The sequence below is a fragment of the Leiobunum rupestre genome, chromosome 3 (genome assembly GCF_980474605.1).
Source record: "Leiobunum rupestre chromosome 3, qqLeiRupe1.1.hap1, whole genome shotgun sequence".
NCBI classification, from domain to species: Eukaryota; Metazoa; Arthropoda; class Arachnida; order Opiliones; family Sclerosomatidae; genus Leiobunum; species Leiobunum rupestre.
The window spans coordinates 21,997,150-22,021,590 of NC_143386.1; the positions used below are offsets into that span (position 1 = coordinate 21,997,150).

Below are 24,441 nucleotides of genomic sequence, written 5' to 3' on the forward strand. Positions count from 1 at the left end.
TTTGTGAAGGTTCATATCGGAAGCTTGTACTACTGCGCGTTTTAAACACTAAATTAATAGAATACAAGTAAACTTATTTGACCCTCTAAAATGAGATTTTAATGGTGGCCATCGATTGTGGCATGATTAAAAGTAATGAATCTGAATGGTTCATTACACTTAAAATAATTTGAAAGTTTCAAACTAGGATGAAGAGTAATTGGACATTAGCTTATGCTACCAATGAACAGTGTTGCCAGATTGTGGAAAATTTACCATATTGTGAGAATTTCCGGGGAAATTTTCGAGACAGCTTTTATTTATCATAGGTTTTTTAATTTGACTGTAGAAAGCTCAAAGTTATCTACAGCAGTGTATATTCCTGAATCTTGGGATTTTCTAAATAATATAAAGGAGGCGTTTCCTAGTACTAGAATTAATCAATGCAAAAAGGTTTAAAAATTGTAATTTCAATAAAATGTATTTTAAAAAGTTCATTTTCCAAACATTTTGAAAATTATGGCATTTTTTCTTTGAGTTTTCGTTGGGGGCGGGGCTTAATAAGGTTGTAGGAATTTGTGGGAAATTTACTATCCAGCAATTTGAATTAAGAATTTCGAACATTGGCAACACTGCCAACGAAAGAAATATAATATGCACAACAGCCCGCTTCTTGCAATCTACAGTGAGATAAATGGCTCCCTTTGGGTATATAAGCGTATGAGTAATTGCGTGTCCAACAAGAGAACCTAGTCATCGACAGTAGGATACTCCACTGATTGGGAGAGTTCGTTCATCTTAAGCGAAAAGTAAGTATTGACTTTGCTCTCTATTTAGGGCGGAAAGTTCAAAAAAAAGATGAGATAATGAGTATGGAGCGTTTTGCGAAATGTGAATTATATATATCACCGCGATTTATTTTTATTTAAATATTTCAAATTGTGACAAAGCTCATAAATATCGTAACTACTTTAATAAATAATTCATAAGCTGTTAAGTTTATTGGATTTCACTTTAAAATTCATTTATCTTTTAAATTTTTATAAAATTCTACAGGCTCAGCAAATCAAACTTTCCTGGACTAGTTTCTAAATATTGATATATGAATTTAAAATTGAGATAAAATTTGCAGCTATTAAACGAAGTGAGGCTGTGTTTGGTCCATTGAGTTGGGAATAAATAGAGGTACAACTAAATCTGGCTGGTGCGGGACCAATTTCGTTTCATAAGAGGACTTTGTGACCTTTATCGTTATAATAAATAATTTTATTCTGTCAACACGATCCTTTTTAACTCAAGTTACGGTGGGTTAGCTAATAATTATTTATTTTTAGCCATACAACTTTACAAAATATAGATGGCGCTACCGCCTAATTATAAAGAAGAATTTCGTACAGTCTTATCAGAACAGGTCCCGCGTAACCATGGCAACCGAAATCGTAGTTGTAATTCTAGCAGTATTATTCCCAATTCAATGGTTTGGTCTTACGAAACGTAACCACTGATTTCTCGTTTGTTGTACTTTTTGTGTATAACAATTAAATGAGATTTACAACCGACGACGTGTGACAATAATAACTCACCTTTTGTTTTGGTTCTATAACAAATGAAAGATCGTTTAAAACCAAATCTAGCCCTTCCCGATATCTTGTTGAGTATTTCCAAAAGACAATTTTTCCTTCGTGAGGCCAAGACTTTGACAATTTTCTTTCCGTTGTTTTCCGAGCAGCCTATTATTGAATATTTAATTTTCAAGAACAAAAATAATAATTTATTTAATAGTTGTTTATAGTTGAGATAATTTTCTATACAGGGTGTCTGTTTTTGCTTTAACTGGGCATGTTTCTCACCAACTACAAGAGTTTTAGTTACGAAAACTTAAATTGTATTATAAAAGAAAACTTGGAACCTTTTTCACGTTTTTGAAAATATTTATGGTAAGAAGGTGCTAGACAAACAATTCCAATGAGAAAACTGTAGAGTACTGTCGATAATGTAAAAAGAACAAGTTGGCAAGCCAAAATCTACCTCTCCTCGGAAGAATTGTCAGTAGTGGTATTATTTTCTCGAGATAACCCTCAAAGATATATCTCCACAATTTAGAGTTATTTGTTAAAAATGTTATCCCAGTTCTATCCCGCCTGGTATAAAATTTAATTATAATCAGAATAATTGAGACGAAACGACCAATTTTAATTTATTCAGAATATCGTAAGTTAAGTAGTTACAACAGTGAGTTAGACGTACTATAACAATGCACAATTGAATTAAACCCTTTTTCCAGTACAAGTTTGTAGGTTGAATATAATACAAAGCAAATTTTAATGAAATAAATATCTACAGAGGGTATTATAACGACCGTTCGCTTTTTGGTTTATAATTTTAACGGAATCGGGCCGATTTTAATTAAACGATAGTTTATCGAAATTTTGTTAAAATAATATTCCCTAAGGCCGCGCGATAAATTTACGAGAATAATTTCCCGTCGCCGTTATATCGAAAATTTAGTTGATTCGGGATTGCCAGAACTGTAATGTTGTTGGCGAACTCTTATCTTAATTAACAGCTGAGACTGTTCGCTACTAATATCTTCCAATCTACTTAATTAGCCTCACGGGTTAAGTTGATAATTTCAAGGGTATAATTAGGTTATTCCAATTAAAAAAAAACCTTCAATTTTATCTTACAGCTGACTTGAGTTAGTTCACAATTACTTTAACACTTTCAGTCTTAAACACGCACTGTTCATACACTTAAGTCCATTCGCTCACGTTCCAAACGCGAAACACAATTTAACTCTTTCAATGACCGAAGACCGAACCTAATAATTAAAACCGCAAAGTTACCTCATAACTTTTGACCGACACCAGGACCCCGTCCTGTAGTAGTTCGTCTGACCGGAAGTCAATGGCTCGGCGGTAAACTATCTGCATTGTAACGATGCGACCCGAGTTCAATTCCTGAACATGATCAATTAAAGTAAAATACTCAGGTATTTAATTAAATATAATATTAATAAAATATTAATATAATTTATAAATATAATATTAATATAATTTATGAATATAATATTAATATAATTTATAAATATAATATTAATATAATTTATAAATATAATATTAATATAATTTATAAATATAATATTAATATAATATAATATTAATATAATTTATAAATATAATATTAATATAATTTACGAATATAATATTAATATAATTTATAAATATAATATTAATATAATTTATAAATATAATATTAATATAATTTATAAATATAATATTAATATAATTTATAAATATAATATTAATATAATTTATAAATATAATATTAATATAATTTATAAATATTTAATTAAATATAAGATTATAATTTATAAATATTTAATTAAATATAAGATTAACATAATTTATAAATATTTCATTAAATATAAGATTAATATAATTTATAAATAATTAAAATGATGTAGAATAAATTATAGTACCTAACGTTATAACTTTGTAAATGACATTCGCCAAATCTGTTTTTAGAAAAAAACCGTAACTTAACAAGCGTTGGTGGCTGAGTGGTTAGAGTAAATCTCTCACACGAGGCAGACCCGGGTTCGATTCCTGGCCGGCGCCAAGAAATCGCAAATTGAAACTAGGACGAATACCGTGAACAATTGGTGGAAACCCTGCCATTGGACGTTGAGAGGATGCATAACACTCAGCATTCGGTACGTCCCAAAGTCATTAAGTAGAAGCTGGAGAGAAAACGCCCGTACAAACACAACATTCTCAACATCTACAACCATCATAACACAGACACACCACAATCTCCACAACCGACATAACACGAACTCAACATTCACAACCATCAAAACACAAACACAACACTCACAACCGTCATAACACGAACTCGACATTCACAACCTACGGATAAACATTACAAAAACGTAATACACGGAACCGTCACGACGGTGAGCGAAAAAACACCATCCAAACCAAACCGCAAAATAATCCGTTAACGCTCACCGTCACACGGTGGTTTTGCCAACACTACGAAAAACTGCGAACGCAGAGATTTCGCGTACATTGATTAACCTTTGCACGGAAAATGCGAACGCGTTCGCAGGGCGGACAGACTGACACGGTGATTGTATAACCCCTCCTAGGGGACTTGGTCTCCTCAGAGAGGTAAAAATATTTGACGAAGATCCGACGTGATGAATAAACAAGTTGTCCATATGGGGCCAAATCTAGTTTGTGCACAATTTAAAAAAGTCATTAATTAGGTTCCTTTTAAAGTAAATTCGTTCAATAATATCAAAACATTTACATGTAAGGTTCAATGATATCTCAGTTGGTCACGAGCCGGAGATCATATCAGGAGTGAGAAGTTCGAAAGCTGCAGTAATTCATTGTCGAAAATCATCTATGCTCGCAACGGGCGTCTCGTAAACTCTTTCTTTGATAAAATCCCATAAAGAAAAGTCCATCGGCGTTAGGTCTGGAGACCTCGGAAGCCCACGAACGGGACCGTTTCTACCAATGCTGATGGATGTTCCACAACAAAACTGTCATGTTGGTACCATAGTTGTCTCTAAGTGTCCAACGGAATGTCCTCTAACGCGTCTGCTTCTTTGTTCTACAGGAGTGCCAAGTAATTTGGTTCATTAAGATGATTGGGAAGGAAAAATGAGCCGACAACTCTTATCTCCGATCAAACCCGCCCAAACATTCTGTCGCAATTGTTGTTGATGATGGTAAGGTTGTTTTGTTGGTTGAAAGGTCCATCTCTTCCGAAGGAACACTCGTCGGTCACCAAAAGATTAGTTATGAAATTTGGGTCATTATCCGACATGTTTACTAGCCAGTTGCAGAAATCAGTTCGTCGTTCCATATCTCATTAGTGCAGAGCTTGGTAGGCGATACCTCGTTTCGGAAGAAAGTGCTTATTGTGAAGAGATCTCCAGACGTAGTTCCTTGATAACCTTAACTCGTCAATTGCACCTCTAATACTTGCTTGAGTGAAAGCAGCAAAGTACGCTAGAACGATGTTGAGGTTTTTGATGACCTTGTCCACGGAGCCGGCGATTGACCTATCCGTATTTGTCAAAGAATCGAACAACTCCACGATCAGTGTTGTGGCCTTGTTTTTTGTCAGGATAGCGAATACTAAACATGTCACTTACTATATGATCGACCTTTAAAGCGCCCGGCTCACGAGAATAAGTAGCAAAGTTGTTGATTAGACTCAATAAATGTTAGGGAATGATTAAAAACTGAAAAAAATCACTTTAAATAGTACCTGACAACCAACCTTTTTCAAAAGCAACATACAAGGTTTTAAAAGTATGCCTGAGATGTTTTACATTATTATAAATCACACGCAAAAACCTATTTTAAAACTTTAATTGGAATTTTTTTGTCCAGCCCCATCCCGGCAAAAATTAAATTTTTCAAAACTTGAAAAATGTTTGAAAACACACCCTGTATAAACTCCGATAATGCTTTTGTTTAAATTTACCTCGGGAGTCAAAGATAAATATTCGATAATTCTCTCGATTGACACAAAGCTTGTTTCTAAATTACCCGCTCGAAGTACAGTGATAAAAATCATGTTATTTACCTATAAAGAGTTGCATATTTACACACACAACATTTTCAAATTATCTGGCTTTCAGAATTGTATAATTAGTCTCGTATTATAATTCTTACTAAATTTGCATTGTTTAAAATATATCCAATCATTCCGGCTGAAAGGCTTCCCTTTGCAAAAACGCTACTTAAAGCGGCAAAAAACAGCAAACAGCTTGCTAAAAATCTTATTCGCACACTCAACCACCTGAAAAAAAAAAACTTATCTTCAATTGCTACAAACATTTACACGTTCCATTTTTAAGTGGTTGTATCTCTATTAATATTATCAGTGCTGCAGATAGAAAGATTCGCCCAACCGCGAAACGGGAAAATGGGTACTCTTTTATACTTACGCCATGACAGTTTTGGCCCACATTTTGCGCATTGACATAGCTAAGGCACTCGGTGTATAAAATATTAATACGCACCTTTGAGCGGATTCTACACTGTAATTTATTGCCTCTTTTTCGTTGATAAGCGAAATGGCTTTTGTCGTGAATAAGACCATTGCGTCAAGTGACCTGATGATTCCGACGCCAGCCAACGAATCGGAGAAGTGCGAATAAAGGGGCGAAGACAGCAGCCTCTTCAATTTGCCGTTGGATCTCATAAAATATCTCTGCAAAAGAAGGGCCGGTTTTAATTTAAAAAGTCTATTATAATGTTACTTAAACGTGTTCGTTAGTCAAATAGTTATTGATTGATTAGTGAGATATGATGTAGAAAGAACTTCACATGGAAGTCGATATGTAAGGCTTAACTCGCTTTGATAACTATTTCATGTTTTAAGTTGGCGGATGATTACATTCTTATAAAATAGAAATAATGAATAATTGAAGAAAAACACAAACGGAAATTTACTAAAATTAATCGGGTTTAGAAAATGTAGTGCAGCCTAGAATTAAAACTTGGTATTGTTAATAATGTTAATATCATCTAAATCTGAAACAATTTTCCGATTCGTTAAACCGGAGAGGGCTTGAAAATAATTTTCTCATTTCATTTTTCTTAAACAAAATGGAAATAAGAAAGCTAAAACAAATATAGTACTTTTAAATACGGATGAGTCCAATAAAATATTCAAAGAATAGAAAGGTTAAGTCTTTATGTCAAACTAGTCAAAAGATGTTCTATGGACATAGATGGGCAAAGTTTTACGCCAGTAGGATGTACCAGCATCATCATGGTTTTTCAATGTAGAGGTAGAAAGGGGGTCGGCACCGGAAGTCCCCGCTTCCTTCCCCCTTCCGGCAGGTGGCGTGGGGGGTCATTGACCTCCGCAGAGTGGCGCGCGCTGATTGGCTGGCGCGGTAACTACGCGGCGCGGGGATCACGTGGTTACTACGCGTGTACTGCGCGCTGATTGGCTGGCGCGAAATTACTCAAAATGGCGCTGATTGGTTGGCGTTTTGGCGCGAAAAGGGGTCAGTACTCCTTTAAAGGAATTCCCAGGCTCGCTATACTCGGGCATTGTTAAGGTGGTGACAGGTTTGATTGATTGAGTAGGTGTTTATCGAGGAATGCGCCGTTGCTAGGTTACCCCGCTCGCTGTTAGAGACTCGGGGAATGTGTGACCTTGTAGCTTTATAATAAAAACATTTTTTGGCGGGAATTTAGACAAAGGCTTAACATAAGTTTGTAACTCTCTTTTAACGGTTATTATGTGAACTCTTAGTAATTTGGAAAATTGACGTGATTTGGCCTCCATCTTTAATGTTTCATATTCAAACGGGTTCTGTAGGGTGGCCATCTATATATTTTTAGGAAATTTACCATATTTACGTCAATTTTTTAACGCTTTTTAAACAAGTTGTTCCTAACGGATTTTTTATATCGTTACGTACCTAGATGGCTTGAACTTGATTATTATGACATATGTATCATATATTACCGTCACGTAACTTTTAATAACGACGCGAGGGAAAGCTTTCTAATGTATATTCAATACATTGCCACTATACGAAATATTTACATAAATTAAACAAGGTCGGTTCGCGCTCATGAAATTTAAATAAACGTAATAAGTAATTACATTGGTATAATAACAAACAAAACGGATTATCTTACATCCTTCTATGTTTAAAATAAAAAACTCTGATTTAAATTTAAACTTTATTTTACAACATTTGTTGTTGACACAAAGGAACTATCGTTAATAACATTTAAAACGCTATCAATAAAAACCACTAACTCGTCTATCGCCTTTAAGAATCCAGTTTTTGCGGCTCGTTCCAAAAGAATTTCGTGAGAATTATGCTCTTTTTGAAAATATCTCATTCTTTGTGCATTCAAATCCATTTCAAGTTGACGATTCATTTTTTTCAATTCTTTATTTATATGTTTAATCAGTTAATAGTCCTTGTTTTCTTTATAAGTCATTATTCCACAACAAAAACAAAGCGAAACTAGTTTGTATAAAACGCGATGTGGTTAGTTCAGTACAGGTCGAACACAAAGGAATCTGATTACCGCTAACTATCTCTCTACGCCGTTAGAGCTCCTCTGATTACCACGAACTATCTCTCTCTCCGCGTTTATCTCCATTGTTGATTTATTTAGAGCAGGTGTTGAGCGGAGAATCCCCGTTAAATTCGTTAACCTCGCATGGTTTAAAAGTTCTCCACTTAAATATACGAAGTTTGAGAAAAACTTTGGCCAATTTTGTGTTTATTTAGAATCAATTAACATATCATTAGATGTAATTATGAAACTTTTCAAATTATGGAAAATAATGAGTTCAAAATAAATGGTTATAATTACTGTTTTACGAAAATGTGTTAAAACCGAAACGGTGGCATAGTTATTTCCGTAATAAATGATTTAAGTTTAGTTGAGAATGTATTTACGATAGCCGAAGCAACTATCAAAAGTATCGACGTCAAATTACCTAATAATAAAATTTACAGGATTATAGGATGTTACCGAGTAACAGTGCTCTAGAATTTATTAGTGATATGAATTCCAAATTGTCTTATTATACGAATATTGAAAATGTAATTTGGGCTGGAGATATAAATATAGATCTTTTATTGCCACGCGAGAAAATAGTTACTGAGTACGTAAACGTACTACACGAAATAACCCTACTCGAGTAACTTCCACTACTAAAACGAGTATTGACCACTTTTTCATTAAGCAAAACGTAAAAAAAGAAGTGTTATCCACTACTCATATAGTTAATATTACAGACGACTACCCAATTTATATTAGTGTCCCTAACATACGCGAAACAAATAAACTGAATAATTCAACAGAAGTTATCGAAATTGATAATGAAATTTTAACCAAAAATATCGGAAAAGAAACGTGGAACTCAGTTTTTGAAGAAAACGACCCTAATGAAGCCTCGAAACTATTTATTGATGTATTAAAAAAAAACATTTTCTCTCATAAAAAAAATAAAACCTTGGATAACAAATTCAATAATTGTATCGATAAGGAAAAGAGATGCATTAGCTAAGCGTATTAAAAAAGAACCATTTAACGTTGCATTAAAAAATTATTATATAATTGCCCTTCTTAGTAACATTTCTAAAATATTTGAAAAAGTTATAAAAAATCAGTTAATTAACTTCCTGGAGAGCTCAAAATATTTATCGAAAAATCAATACGGTTTTAGAAAAGGTCTATTTTTGAGCTAACAGAAATGCTATATAAAACTATTGATCAAAATGTAAAATCTATTGGCGTGTTTTTGGGCTTAAAAAAGACATTCGATACTGTCTCCCACCCTATATTAATACAGAAATTAGAAAAATCTGGTATACGTGGAATTGTATTAGATTGGTTTAGAAGTTATTTACTCGAGAGATATACAATACTTAAAATAAATAATACCATAAGTAACTCACTATTAATTAAATTTGGTATACCTCAAGGTACAATGATTGGCCCGATATTGTTTTTAATATACATAAATAATTTATGTAACAACGAAATTGATGAGAAACTCGTATCGTTTGCGGATGATACTGCGGACACAAAGAGCTCTAAATATAGTTTATATGAAACTTAAGGAAAATTTATTAACATTCAACATAAATAAAACTAATTACAATTGTTTCTCCTCGAGAACGACTATAGATTTGTTACATGAATTTAAAATTCACGAAAATAATAATTGTAGAAACTGCACTGCAAAATGTTTAAAGTTAGAAAGAGTAAATAAACTAAAATATCTGGGGGTAATAATAGACAGTAATCTAAAGTGGAATGTACATGTGACCTATATCACTAATAAAATTCGACTATGTATAAATTCCGTGAAATTAAAAACTTTTTAGAAATACCGTGGTTAAAAACAGTATATTACGCCATAATTCAATCAATTACATCGTACGGAATAATCGGCTGGGGTGGTACTTATGATACTACAATCGTACCATTAGAAATATTACAAAGAAAAATTCTACGTATATGTACGAAATTATTATTATTAACCTCGCAGTTTGAAACAAGTCGCCCCTATATGAACTTTTAAACGGTTATTCGTGTTAAACGTGTACATTGCTTAACATTAACGACAACATATAAAAAACAGCAGTCGATAAGTATGACATTCTAATTACCGTCAAATACAAAGCTAGAAGTTACTTGGTTAACCATTTTTAGGTTATTTTTATGGTCAGTTATTGAGCGTTTCACTCCTATACGGTTCAATGGGAATTATTATTGATCGCTATTGTCAGTTATAATAAGAATTAAAATAGAGTTGCAATTTATTCCGGCGATATGTACTTTTAAATTTTAACAGATTTGACATACATTATAAAGTCTAGCACCTTATATCCTATGAACAATATTTTTGGAAAAAGTACAGCTAGATAAATGGCCAAAAAAATTTTACATTACCGAAATACTACATTATTATAGATAATAAATAATACTATAAATATAGAACTCAGTTAATCAAGTTATTTTTTAACGAAACATGCAAACAATTACCAGCCTATCAATTTGATATTTTAATTATTGTTGTTGGCAATTAAACTTTGGGGTCATTTCACCGAGAATCATGTTTTGTTATCACAACAACTTGAACACAAGTTTTTTAACTAATGTTTGATACCTATTTAATGTAAAAGTAGCTTCATGATTTGTTGCGCTTTGGGTTTAATTTAATAGACTAGTTTCTTTATCTTTCAGGACTCTTTTGTTAGTAGATTTCTGTAGTTATTTGTCATAATATCGCGGTAAAGAATACGTTTCTCAGTATAATAAGCGAATAAGAAAAAAAATCGTTGTGTTTTACGACTACCTATCGCGGACTAAAGGAGTAGAATCTACAAAGTATAGCAACCTTGTAAATTAATCCTATAATTCTTCTCTCCTACTTCAGTCATCTGAATTGAAACGTCGTTGTCCTGTTTCTCCAACCGATAGCTATCGGGATCGGGTAGACCAGACACGACCGACTTCGAAGAACGATAAAGAAAACCATATATAAATAATGTAAAAAACTTTAAATATTCCCTAGGCTGGTTTATTTTTCCAAGACAGAAAGGGCTCTAAATATAGTTTATATGAAACTTAAGGAAAATTTATTAACATTCAACATAAATAAAACTAATTACATTTGTTTCTCCTCGAGAACGACTATAGATTTGTTACACGAATAAAAAATTCACGAAAATAATAATTGTAGAAACTGCACTGCAAAATGTTTAAAGTTAGAAAGAGTAAATAAACTAAAATATCTGGGGATAATAATAGACAGTAATCTAAAGTGGAATGTACATGTGACCTATATCACTAATAAAATTCGACTATATATAAATTCCGTGAAATTAAAAACTTTAGAAATACCGTGGTTAAAAACAGTATATTACGCCATAATTCAATCAATTATATCGTACGGAATAATCGGCTGGGGTGGTACTTATGATACTACAATCGTACCATTAGAAATATTACAAAGAAAAATTCTACGCATATGTACGAAATTATTATTACCCAAATCAATTACTATATGATGAATTTAAAGTTTTTTCTGTTAAACATTTATATGCTAAAGAAATTTTATTATACACTTTCAAACACAAACAACTTATCGACTTGACTAAAACTTAGCACAACAGATATGTAGAAGTAGGAAATTTATTTACGCCAAGATCCTATAAAACGATCGGTCAAAAACATGCTCGCTATCTAGACCCTAAAATATATAAAGCAAAAAGTTTTGATAAAGTGTAACAAAAGATGATAAATTTGACTATTGAATAAACCGGCTGTATTCAATTGATTGCTATTTCAACATTTTTAAATTTTCATGGTTACCTTCTCTGGTTTTATTTAAGAAAATAAGATGTTAATTAGTTGCATATTGTTAAAATGTTAAGGTGTTGGTTGCACGAAAAATCTTTAGCGATAAAAACGAATGAATGCCCTAGACGTTCTCTTTAAAAAAATGTCATTGTCCAAACAAATTTCAATTCTAAGTGTACTAGTAAGTGTCACACTTATTTGTTACTTCAGGTCATACGTTTTAAGCATCGCGTATTACACCGATAAGTGTCACACCTATTTGTTATTTCAGGTCACACGTTGTAAGCATCGCGTATTACTCCGATAAGGTGTAAAGTTAATCTAACAATGCATCACGTACATAAATCGGTTACGTATACATTAAACTATTATAACGGAAATGTAATGTTTTGCCCTTTGGGGATTTACATGTACACTGTTTGAAAATGTATTAAAAAACATTTATTAGTTTTTGAATAAATCTTGGGGTTTTTTCATGTCATTACATTTATTAGTTTGAATAAATCTTGGTTATTTTAAACAATTTTATATCCCTTTTACAAATTGCATATCAAATAATTGTTATTATTTTTTTTTATTTTCATGTAATAACATTTTCTTGCCATTACACATCACATGGGATAATATTTTTTCACAGAAATCAACACCTAAAAATGTGTTATTATTGATTGTAGAAGTGATATCGGAATAATTTAAATTATTAGCTGCATTTAGGAAATTAATTTCCACTCGTTCATCCCACGATAACATTAAACAATCGTGTTGGATTTGGGATGGATGATCAATTTCGCAACCGTTACACTTTTTTCGTATATAACCCTCAATTTGACTAATTGCGGCAAGTTTTATTTCATCGTAAACACGTTTAACCTCATTGAGGCACGCTATAACCTCATCGTACTTGTTGACAAACGCTTTCCATGTATAAACGGAGATGGCGAACCCAACCTTGGTGGGGAAAAACGTTCCGTTATTCACCCCCACCCCGCGTACCATTTCTCGGATGTTCAATATTCTTCGACCTTGATAAATACTTAAGTCAATTTTCCTTGTATTCGACCCCTCTAAAAACCACGAGGACGGTGGTGTGGATTCGCTTTCGAAAAATGTTGTAATTCGCTCTCGATCCATCCACACTTGTTTAAGTTCAAATTCCGATAGTGTAATACCAGAATCACCGTCCACCCGCCCGAGACGTATCGAGCAATCGGGGGTAACTGCGACCGCCTTTATCGGGGAAATTAGGAAAACTTTCATCCCTTCCCTGAAAACAAACACCAAGGTATAAACACATTTAATTTATATTAGCTTAACCATACTCGCATTTTTAGTTGTGTTGCACCACCGTTCGTGAAGTCGCAAATAGATTTTATAGTTCGCGTCTGGGGTTTTAATCATTTTCTTTGAAGGTTCTTTGTGGCTTTTATACCCGGAATGTGTCGACCTTTGAGTCTTTCAGATCTAATGAAAGTCACATGTCGAAATGTTGGACTGACGTTTGATACGGGTCTTTCAGATTTACTTATCATTGTGCTATTAAAATAGTTTAGGTAACGTTACTGCAATCGCAATAATGTGGTAGTCGTACACCTTCTCAGAGGGTATACATTTTCAAACAGTGTACATGAAAATCCCCAAAGGGTAAAACATTACATTTCCGTTATAATAGTTTAATGTATACGTAACCGATTTATGTACGTGAGGCATTCTTAGATTAACTTTACACCTCATCGGTTTATTCAATAGTCAAATTTATCATCTTTTGTTACACTTTATCAAAACTTTTTGCCTTATATATTTTAGGGCCTAGATAGCGAGCATGTTTTTGACCGATCGTTTTATAGGATCTTGGCGTAAATAAATTTCCTACTTCTACATATCTGCTGTGCTAAGTTTTAGTCAAGTCGATAAGTTGTTTGTGTTTGAAAGTGTATAATAAAATTTCTTTAACATATAAATGTTTAACAGAAAAAACTTTAAATTCATCATATAGTAATTGATTTGGGTAATAATAATTTCGTACATATGCGTAGAATTTTTCTTTGTAATATTTCTAATGGTACGATTGTAGTATCATAAGTACCACCCCAGCCGATTATTCCGTACGATATAATTGATTGAATTATGGCGTAATATACTGTTTTTAACCACGGTATTTCTAAAAAGTTTTTAATTTCACGGAATTTATACATAGTCGAATTTTATTAGTGATATAGGTCACATGTACATTCCACTTTAGATTACTGTCTATTATTACCCCCAGATATTTTAGTTTATTTACTCTTTCTTACTTTAAACATTTTGCAGTGCAGTTTCTACAATTATTATTTTCGTGAATTTTAAATTCATGTAACAAATCTATAGTCGTTCTCGAGGAGAAACAAATGTAATTAGTTTTATTTATGTTGAATGTTAAAAAATTTTCCTTAAGTTTCATATAAACTATATTTAGAGCTCTTTGTGTCCGCAGTATCATCCGCAAACGATACGAGTTTCTCATCAATTTCGATGTTACATAAATTATTTATGTATATTAAAAACAATATCGGGCCAATCATTGTACCTTGAGGTATACCAAATTTAATTAATAGTGAGTTACTTATGGTATTATTTATTTTAAGTATTGTATATCTCTCGAGTAAATAACTTCTAAACCAATCTAATACAATTCCACGTATACCAGATTTTTCTAATTTCTGTATTAATATAGGGTGGGAGACAGTATCGAATGTCTTTTTTAAGTCCAAAAACACGCCAATAGATTTTACATTTTGATCAATAGTTTTATATAGCATTTCTGTTAGCTCAAAAATAGACCTTTTCTAAAACCGTATTGATTTTTCGATAAATATTTTGAGCTCTCCAGGAAGTTAATTAACTGATTTTTTATAACTTTTTAAAATATTTTAGAAATGTTACTAAGAAGGGCAATTATATAATAATTTTTTAATGCAACGTTAAATGGTTCTTTTTTAATACGCTTAGCTAATGCATCTCTTTTCCTTATCGATACAATTATTGAATTTGTTATCCAAGGTTTTATTTTTTTTTATGAGAGAAAATGTTTTTTTTAATACATCAACAAATAGTTTCGAGGCTTCATTAGGGTCGTTTTCTTCAAAAACTGAGTTCCACGTTTCTTTTCCGATATTTTTGGTTAAAATTGCATAATCAATTTCGATAACTTCTGTTGAATTATTCAGTTTATTTGTTTCGCGTATGTTAGGGACACTAATATAAATTGGGTAGTCGTCTGTAATATTAACTATATGAGTAGTGGATAACACTTCTTTTTTTACGTTTTGCTTAATGAAAAAGTGGTCAATACTCGTTTTAGTAGTGGAAGTTACTCGAGTAGGGTTATTTATACATAGAAAAAAGCCGTTTTCGTGTAGTACGTTTACGTACTCAGTAACTATTTTCTCGCGTGGCAATAAAAGATCTATATTTATATCTCCAGCCCAAATTACATTTTCAATATTCGTATAATAAGACAATTTGGAATTCATATCACTAATAAATTCTAGAGCACTGTTACTCGGTAACATCCTATAATCCTGTAAATTTTATTATTAGGTAATTTGAAGTCTATACTTTTGATAGTTGCTTCAGCTATCGTAAATACATTCTCAACTAAACTTAAATCATTTATTACGGAAATAACTATGCCACCGTTTCGGTTTTAACACATTTTCGTAAAACAGTAATTATAACCATTTATTTTGAACTCATTATTTTCCATAATTTGAAAAGTTTCATAATTACATCTAATGATATGTTAATTGATTCTAAATAAACACAAAATTGGTCAAAGTTTTTCTCAAACTTCGTATATTTAAGTGGAGAACTTTTAAACCATGCGAGGTTAACGAATTTAACGGGGATTCTCCGCTCAACACCTGCTCTAAATAAATCAACAATGGAGATACACGCGGAGAGAGAGATAGTTCGTGGTAATCAGAGGAGCTCTAACGGCGTAGAGAGATAGTTAGCGGTAATCAGGTTCCTTTGTGTTCGACCTGTACTGAACTAACCACATCGCGTTTTATACAAACTAGTTTCGCTTTGTTTTTGTTGTGGAATAATGACTTATAAAGAAAACAAGGACTATTAACTGATTAAACATATAAATAAAGAATTGAAAAAAATGAATCGTCAACTTGAAATGGATTTGAATGCACAAAGAATGAGATATTTTCAAAAAGAGCATAATTCTCACGAAATTCTTTTGGAACGAGCCGCAAAAACTGGATTCTTAAAGGCGATAGACGAGTTAGTGGTTTTTATTGATAGCGTTTTAAATGTTATTAACGAAGTTCCTTTGTGTCAACAACAAATGTAAAATAAAGTTTAAATTTAAATCAGAGTTTTTTATTTTAAACATAGAAGGATGTAAGATAATCCGTTTTGTTTGTTATTATACCAATGTAATTACTTATTACGTTTATTTAAATTTCATGAGCGCGAACCGACCTTGTTTAATTTATGTAAATATTTCGTATAGTGGCAATGTATTGAATATACATTAGAAAGCTTTCCCTCGCGTCGTTATTAAAAGTTACGTGACGGTAATATATGATACATATGTCATAATAATCAAGTTCAAGCCATCTAGGTACGTAACGATATAAAAAATCCGTTAGGAACAACTTGTTTAAAAAGCGTTAAAAAATTGACGTAAATATGGTAAATTTCCTAAAAATATATAGATGGCCACCCTACAGAACCCGTTTGAATATGAAACATTAAAGATGGAGGCCAAATCACGTCAATTTTCCAAATTACTAAGAGTTCATATAATAACCGTTAAAAGAGAGTTACAAACTTATGTTAAGCCTTTGTCTAAATTCCCGCCAAAAAATGTTTTTATTATATAGCTACAAGGTCACACATTCCCCGAGTGTCTAACAGCGAGCGGGGTAACCTAGCAACGGCGCATTCCTCGATAAACACCTACTCAATCAATCAAACCTGTCACCACCTTAACAATGCCCGAGTATAGCGAGCCTGGGAATTCCTTTAAAGGAGTACTGACCCCTTTTCGCGCTAAAACGCCAACCAATCAGCGCCATTTTGAGTAATTTCGCGCCAGCCAATCAGCGCGCAGTACACGCGTAGTAACCACGTGATCCCCGCGCCGCGTAGTTACCGTGCCAGCCAATCAGCGCGCGCCACTCTGCGGAGGTCAATGACCCCCCGCGCCACCTGCCGGAAGGGGGAAGGAAGCGGGGACTTCCGGTGCCGACCCCCTTTCTACCTCTACATTGAAAAACCCTGATGATGCTGGTACATCCTACTTACGCCCCACTGTTTACGAAATGTAATATCTTAAATTATTTTAAAATTAGTGTTTTTTTGTGTTCGTTTTATTGCTTGATTTTAATTGGTCTCAATTATGTCAAGGGTTTCTGTTTTGAGGATATTAAAATTTAGGTAAACTTTTTTTTAGACCAAACTAACGTTGTTTCTTTCGGCTTTTTCTAGTTTGTAGTTGAATAATTAAAAAAATCCCAAGACAAAAGTTACGAAGAAAACTTTATGATAACAATCATTAAGCTAGGCTTATACCCAAGGTCACGCCTGAGGGCCCAGTTAGCTAGTGACTTGCAAATGCCCTTAAATCAAGTAGCTGGGTTACAATGCGTAGGCAGCCATTAAATCAACGCTAACCCGCAGCGCTCCGTACTCTAAATATTACCATTATCCTCATCTAGTTGTTTTGGTAAGGGGAAACCGAAGAATTCCGGCAAAACCCCTACAGCCAGCAGGAGCATATCTTGTAACCTCTGCTGGGAGTAGAATATGCAATTGCACAAATCCCAAAATCGGAATTGGCCTTAACAATACTTCATATTCGATTACATACAAAAATGGTGTTGGCACACCGCTAGCAATTTCTATTCCCATTTCATCCTTAAGTCACATTAATATCCAAATAAAGAAGAATTATAAATTCAAAATATCTGATGGTTGCGGACCTTACTCAGAAAATGAAAATCTTTTGTAAAAATACCGTTATAATAAAAATCTTTACCTGTACAAATAGAAAAAGTATAAAACAGAGGAAAAATCCAAAGACGAAAAATGGAACTTCACAAACGATTGCTATAACGTATCCGAGCAAAAGAAACGCAGCGGAGCAAACAAAATCGGCGTCCGTAGGAATGGTCTGGTCAGCGTCTTGTACGTCGCTGGAAAATCTATTCAGAATTCGCCCAACTGGTGTGGTATCGAAGAAGAGTACGGGCGATCTTAAAATGGATTTGAGCAATTTGTGGTGCATTTTAAACGAGCCTCTTAAGAAAGAGAGCAACAAAACAAATGACATTGCGGGTATTAACACGCACTGCCCGAGTGTAAAAATTCCAAAAATTAAAAATCCTGGTTGACTAGATGTTAGTTCGTTTTTGGTGATATTTCCAGCTTCAATGGCAACTGAATTCAAGCTATCACTCCAGCCCGCCAGCCAATACTTCGAAGCGATTGAGAGATATTGCGCAATTGCCACACCAATTATTATGACGAAGCACCATTTGATTCCAATCAGTTTGAAAAATTGTTTTAAAACTGAAGGTGTAGACTGTTAAAAAAAAGTTATCCATAAGAATTTGGCTTGTTTTGGTAAATTTGAACTGTGTGATCAAATATGAAAGAGCAAAATGGATAAACCGTGTAAAACACGTATGTAGTATTTTGTCTTTAAAATATCAGTTATTAAAATAAAATAATTATTTTAAGGTATTATAAATATCAAGATGTTGAAGAAGGATTTTAGAAGGAGACGACCCGAGGTAAAAGGTGATTACAAAAAATAAAACAATAAAAACTAAAAAGTATAAAATGTTTTTATCTGCGTCACGAGCCTAAGCTTTGTAGTACTTTATTGGTACGCGCTTTTTGCACGCGGGTTTCAAATTCCGAAAGGTCTCGCGACTTAAGCACGTGCTCTGCTCTCTACCTTCAAGAGCTTCGGCTAAGTGACGTAGACAAAACATTGTCACATGACCTCCCGTATTTTTTGTAAACATCTATTCTGACCATTTTATTCAAACTCGGGGATCTAGTAGACATTCGTGTAATTTGAAAATTTCCCAAAGGAAAAATTAGAATGGGCTTCCAAAATTGTTTTTGACAACTCAGTTTCAAGTTTTCATAACGGTATTTAACATGGCTTACTTTAAAAGTGTTAATAATTTTTAAAATTTAAAAATTTTATATCTATAAAAAAAATATACAAAATTATGAAATTTGGTCGAATTCGGATCATTTTGCTTAAATGCGACTAACTTTTTGTAAAAAGAATCTATTTTGCAAAATTTCGATAAATATGATATATGCCAAAAAATTAAGGTAAATGTTATGCCAAATATTTGGAAATTATGGTATAATTAAATAATTTAGCCAATTGAAATGAAATTGGGTAAATTTAATTTGGTTAAATTGGGTAAATGTAGGGACATGTGGGAATAATAAAAAATTGGGTTTGTTTAAATGAAATTGGTAAATTGGTTATGAAGCGGAAAGCTCATTTAAGGGAATTTACTAGTTAAAAGCCCCTTAACCCATTAATTTGGTCAAAATACGTTATTACCCCATCACCCCAACCCCCAGAAACCAATAAAAACCCTTCCGGAAGTAAAATTATGGATAAGCCCTTTATTGAGTGTTTCTAAAATTACCTTCTTAATGGAAATCCGGGAAAATGGAGGCCAAAGTCCACTAAAACATCAATAAATCACCAAGTCATCAAAATATATTTACGTGTTTTAGCTAAAACTATATAGCTTTTTTGTTAAAAATAAAGAATTTATGATTTCGAAATTACAAGTTTAACAAACATATATAAAATTCACTTCATTTACCATAATGAATTCAGAATAGCCTAGTATATTTGTCTCAATTCATGTGAAATCATGCAAGCATTTAAACTATAATAATATGATCGGATTCTGAAATCTGAATCGGCACCATTTTTCTATATAAAATATTTTTTTTACTGATCAAAAGCTACCCGAGCACTTGCTATATTATCTCGAACCAGAATAAAGCCGATTTTACCCCCTCGTATCTCAAAACTATCGTTTGCAAGGTTACAGGCACGCGACAAACAATTACTAATTCCATCTAACAGGGTTGACGCGAATCTTAGTAAAATTGAGTCCAAGTGAGGCTTAATTGTTCTCTTTTTTCATCTTAATAATAATAACCAGCTATGCTAATACCCAAGGCACCACCTTATGCCTAAGTCATCAATCGACTTTTAATTCACGTGTCCGGGTTACAATGCGTAGGAGGGTGGTGCCAAGCTCTTACTGTCACGCGAGCCAACAGCTCCCTACACTCATGGAACTAATCAACGCTAGGGGCGGTTCGCAGCCGTATATTTTACTAGAAATTTGGTGATTCAATTCGGAAACGACTTAGTTCTTAACGGGGTCTACATTTCGGTTTCTAAACTAATATACGGAATTTTACCGTCTAAAATAGTCAGTCGTTTGCTAAGTTTATAAATGGTTTATAAATGATTTGTAATTTCTGACAATGCATTACTTTCCTGTATTTCATTCCAATGACTTAAATTATCAAAATATCACTAGATTGTCATCGCTGTCATCTGTTATAAATAGTTTAATTAACTTTAATATCCTAATGGCCAAGGAATAAAATCAACATACGTGAAAACTAATTCCTTCATCACCACGACGTGCTCTTTTTTTAATATTCGCTAGATCTACTTCAGGAATAACTAACGTTTTATACGTATTTGCATTAAACATAATCACGGCTAAGCCGTTTTAAAACTATTATAATATATTAAATATAAATATAATATATTATACATATGAAAGGGTTTATCACAAGTTCGCAACAGTACATTTTTAAATCCTTAACCAAATCATCTAAGTCTAGCAGGCAACAATTTGCTTTTCCTTCTGAGTGACGTCCGTCCCTCCAAAAAAAACTGTATCACCTTTCCGGCGTTCTGCGAAGATCCGCTAGGGAGGGTTGTCAATGAAATTTTTCGGATTTTCCTGCCTGCAAAACGTCCCTAGCGTTGATAAGTTCCATGCTACACTATAACCGTTTACCTCAACAAGTTTTTATGGAAGGGGAAACCGAAGAGATTGGTTAAAACCCGTTATACCAATGGGAAGAAACTTGCAAACTTAACGCGGAAAGAGTGGTTCTGAGATTTCACCCCGTGCCACTGACAGGGATCCTTTTGCTGCTAGGCGAAAGTGCTAACCAATCCATCACCCCACTCCACAGCAAATCAAATGAACCGATTTAAATAAAATAGGGTACACATTTTCAATTTAGGCTCCCATTGTGGCTTTGCAAATCTGTTCTAGCTCTTTAGCTACGGCGAAAAATGTACAGTTAAGCTAGTCGGTAACGACGCCAAGGAAAGATAAACACAGTACAGAACGGAAATCCGTTCTTCCATCTTCTCCTAAGTTCGTCTGCTAAGCTTGACTTTGCGTTACCAAACGAAAATAAAAACAAGTTAGCAGATGAAAATGAAGAAATTTTGTCTACTAAAAATAAAAAAGTTCGTCTGCAATGCTATCTTCTCCTAAGGCACCGACTTAGGCCTAATTCATCAAGCGACTTTTAAAGACATTTATTCTGGTGGCTAGTTACAAAGCGTAAAAGGTTGGTGGCTAGCTCTTCATGCCACGTGAGCCAACAGCTCCCTACACAAGATATTATCGTTAACCTTAACAAGTTTTTATAACTCGGGGGAAAAAAACCTTAAATCCTCTAGTTCGTCTGCTAAGCAGCTTGGTTTCGCGTTACCATATTTATAGCTTTGCTTATATTGTTATAAACAATAAGTTGTTCCTTTAAACAAAACAACACGTCCTATATTATATATAGTTTGATTTCACGACTTTTATGGCTTGTAAGAACCTTGCTCATAATATGATTTCGCGACTTTTAAGGGCTATAAGAACCTGGCTCATAGTTTGAATTCACGACTTTTATGGGCTGTAAGAATTTTGCTCATAGTTTGATTTCACGACCTTTATGAAATGTACTTAGATCAAATTATTAAGTTCAGGGGTAATAACTTTTAAAGACCCTTAAATACGCTCACTACTTCAAAACCCATGTTTTGCACCCATTTTGAAATCTATGAACAACTATTCATGGTTTTCTTCGTACTCACCAATTTTTTTTCTCATTTTATTAATAGTAAGTGTAGGGAGCTGTTGGCTCGCGTGGCATGAAGGGCTTGCCACCACCTTCCTACGCATTACAACCTGGCCACCTGAATTAAAGGCTTTAAAAGTCGCTTGATGACTTAGGCCTAAGGTGGTACATTGGGTATTAGCTTAGCTGAAGATTATTATTATTATTAATTCGCATTTTCCGAAATTTCACTTTTTTACACAGATTAACCTTCATTTTCCCCATAACTATTCGCAATTACCTACATTTCCCTATATTTACCCAAGTTTTCCCATATTCCGTGAAATTTTAGTATATTTTGAAAAATTTTAAACAATTTAAACAAATTTCCCTATTTTTAACAAATCTAATCTCAACTTTTTCGAATCAACCTTACTATTTTGAATTAACCCAATATATTCGCGTTTCTATAGTTTTGTTCGCTTTTACCAAAATTTAATTGTATTTTCCCCATTTATTTGCATTTTTGAAAAATTCCTTGTACTTACCCAAACTTATTCGCTTTTACCAATTGTATCCACATATAACCAATTTGTTCGCATTTATCTAAATTTATTTGCATTTTCTAAAAATTTCCCTGGATTTACATTATTTTACCGACATTTAAATTTTACCAATTTAATTTCAATAAGCCCATTTTTATTTAAATCTAAATTTCCTATATTTACCCAAACGAATTCGCACTTAGCCAATTTTGTTCGCATTTACCAAAATATAATTGCCTTTTCTTAAATTTTCCTACATTTACCCTCTTTTTGGTTTTTACCTACATTTTCCAAATTTTTTCAATGTACCAAAATTTCCTAGCATATTTGCCTTAATTTATTAGCATTTATCACATTTATTGAAATTTTCATTAATATATTCGTTTTTACAAAATGTTAATTAGGGTTACTTTTTGTAAAAACCAAATTTGGAAATTATTACTGCCAAATCAGTGAGTTTCACATGTTAAATCCCGTAAACAAAATTTGAAACTGTGTTGTGATAAACAACTTCGGTGGCCGTGGCAAAATGGTAGCCTATTGAAATTTTTCGCTTTGGGCCTTTCAAAATTACTTAAAGGTCTACTAGAACACTGACTTGTGAGTTTGAACAAAATCAGTTAGCATCACCTCGGGTCGTCTCCCTGGTAGTAATATTAAAACGATCAAATTTTAATTTAGAGATTTGGTATTTGTAGTGTCAGTTCAATTTCTTTTGATTGGGCTAATTTAACATATTTTTTCAAAGGTATATGCTTTTCGTAACCATTCATATCATTTCTATACGCGACCATCTATTGTTCCATCTTTAAATTCGAACGATAAATATCAAACGACTTGAGCCTTTTTATGGTAGTAAAAATAATATTACAAATGCCTCGGAGGAAAAATGATAATCTCAGTGGCTCACTTTTTCTAGCTTCAGTTATGGTTGTTTAAATATTTAAACCCTAAACTTATAAAACAGTACTATAAATTTCGTAGAAGGAACCGTATCTTTTAAAATATTATAAAAAACAATTCATGTTTCTAGTCACGTGTTATATACGTCAAGAAAGGCTAGCTAACCATTAAGAATTAATGTTACATTTATTATTAACATTATTTAATAACGAAGTTATCTCAGATTTCAAATACCAATCTAGAAACAAAGATTTTATTGAAAGTGACATCAATTCTCTAACTTAATAGCAATGTGGATAATGAAACTCGGTTCAAAGAAGCTTTAAGTTTATCTTTTGCATTTTCACATCGTCAGAATTTGGGTTCTTAAGTACTTACAATGCGTTGACTTGTTTTTTCAATTTCAATTAGATTTCTGCCAACCAAAATATTTCTACATTCAAAAGATTTTATGTCGCTTTTCCTAAAGAATACATAAACAAAATTAAGTTAAGTTTATCTTTACCATTTTACTATTGTATCAAACTTATTTGTGGTTCATTTTAAAATAATAAGATGAATCTAAAGAGTGTATAAAATAATTCGCAAGTGATAACCGTTTTAGTCAATTCCATACAAACAAAAAATTAAATAAAAGACAGTCCATTGGAAATAATGTTATAAAATGTATTTCTTGGTTTCACCGCAGTAACACCGATCAGTAAGTCTATTCGATATAGCTTTGGTGTGTGCGCAGATTCAGAGCAGATTTATTGAAGGTTTTTTGGTGTGAAAAGAAAATTGGAAATAAATAAAGATAATTTAGTGAAGCTAAATATTACTAAGTTTAAAAACTTAAGTTAATCTTTATATAAGCTCTTAGGCAATTGTCGTTAGAAAAACCATTTCGTAGCTGTCAAAAAAGCAATTTGTGATAACGTTTTAATCCGCCCGTAGTGGATAAAAACGCTTTAAGCCTTAAGGGAGATTTAAAGTAATTGTAAACGTAATAG

At 32.9% G+C, this 24,441-nt stretch overlaps 1 protein-coding gene across 1 annotated transcript in view; it reads right to left on the reverse strand.

Annotated features, from left to right (window-relative positions):
* LOC149949814 (multidrug resistance protein mrp-7-like) overlaps positions 1 to 23,862 on the reverse strand; it is a 35,207-nt gene extending 11,345 nt beyond the window's left edge. The window contains exons 1-6 of the mRNA XM_090169300.1: positions 23,828 to 23,862; positions 17,899 to 18,444; positions 6,029 to 6,219; positions 5,679 to 5,805; positions 5,488 to 5,589; positions 1,563 to 1,709 (exon numbers count right to left, since the gene is read on the reverse strand). Of these exons, the coding sequence (XP_090025426.1) occupies positions 1,563 to 1,709; positions 5,488 to 5,589; positions 5,679 to 5,805; positions 6,029 to 6,219; positions 17,899 to 18,192 (861 nt within the window). The 5' untranslated portion in view covers positions 18,193 to 18,444; positions 23,828 to 23,862. The remainder of the gene's footprint in view (positions 1 to 1,562; positions 1,710 to 5,487; positions 5,590 to 5,678; positions 5,806 to 6,028; positions 6,220 to 17,898; positions 18,445 to 23,827) is intronic.
* Positions 23,863 to 24,441: the final 579 nt, after the last annotated feature.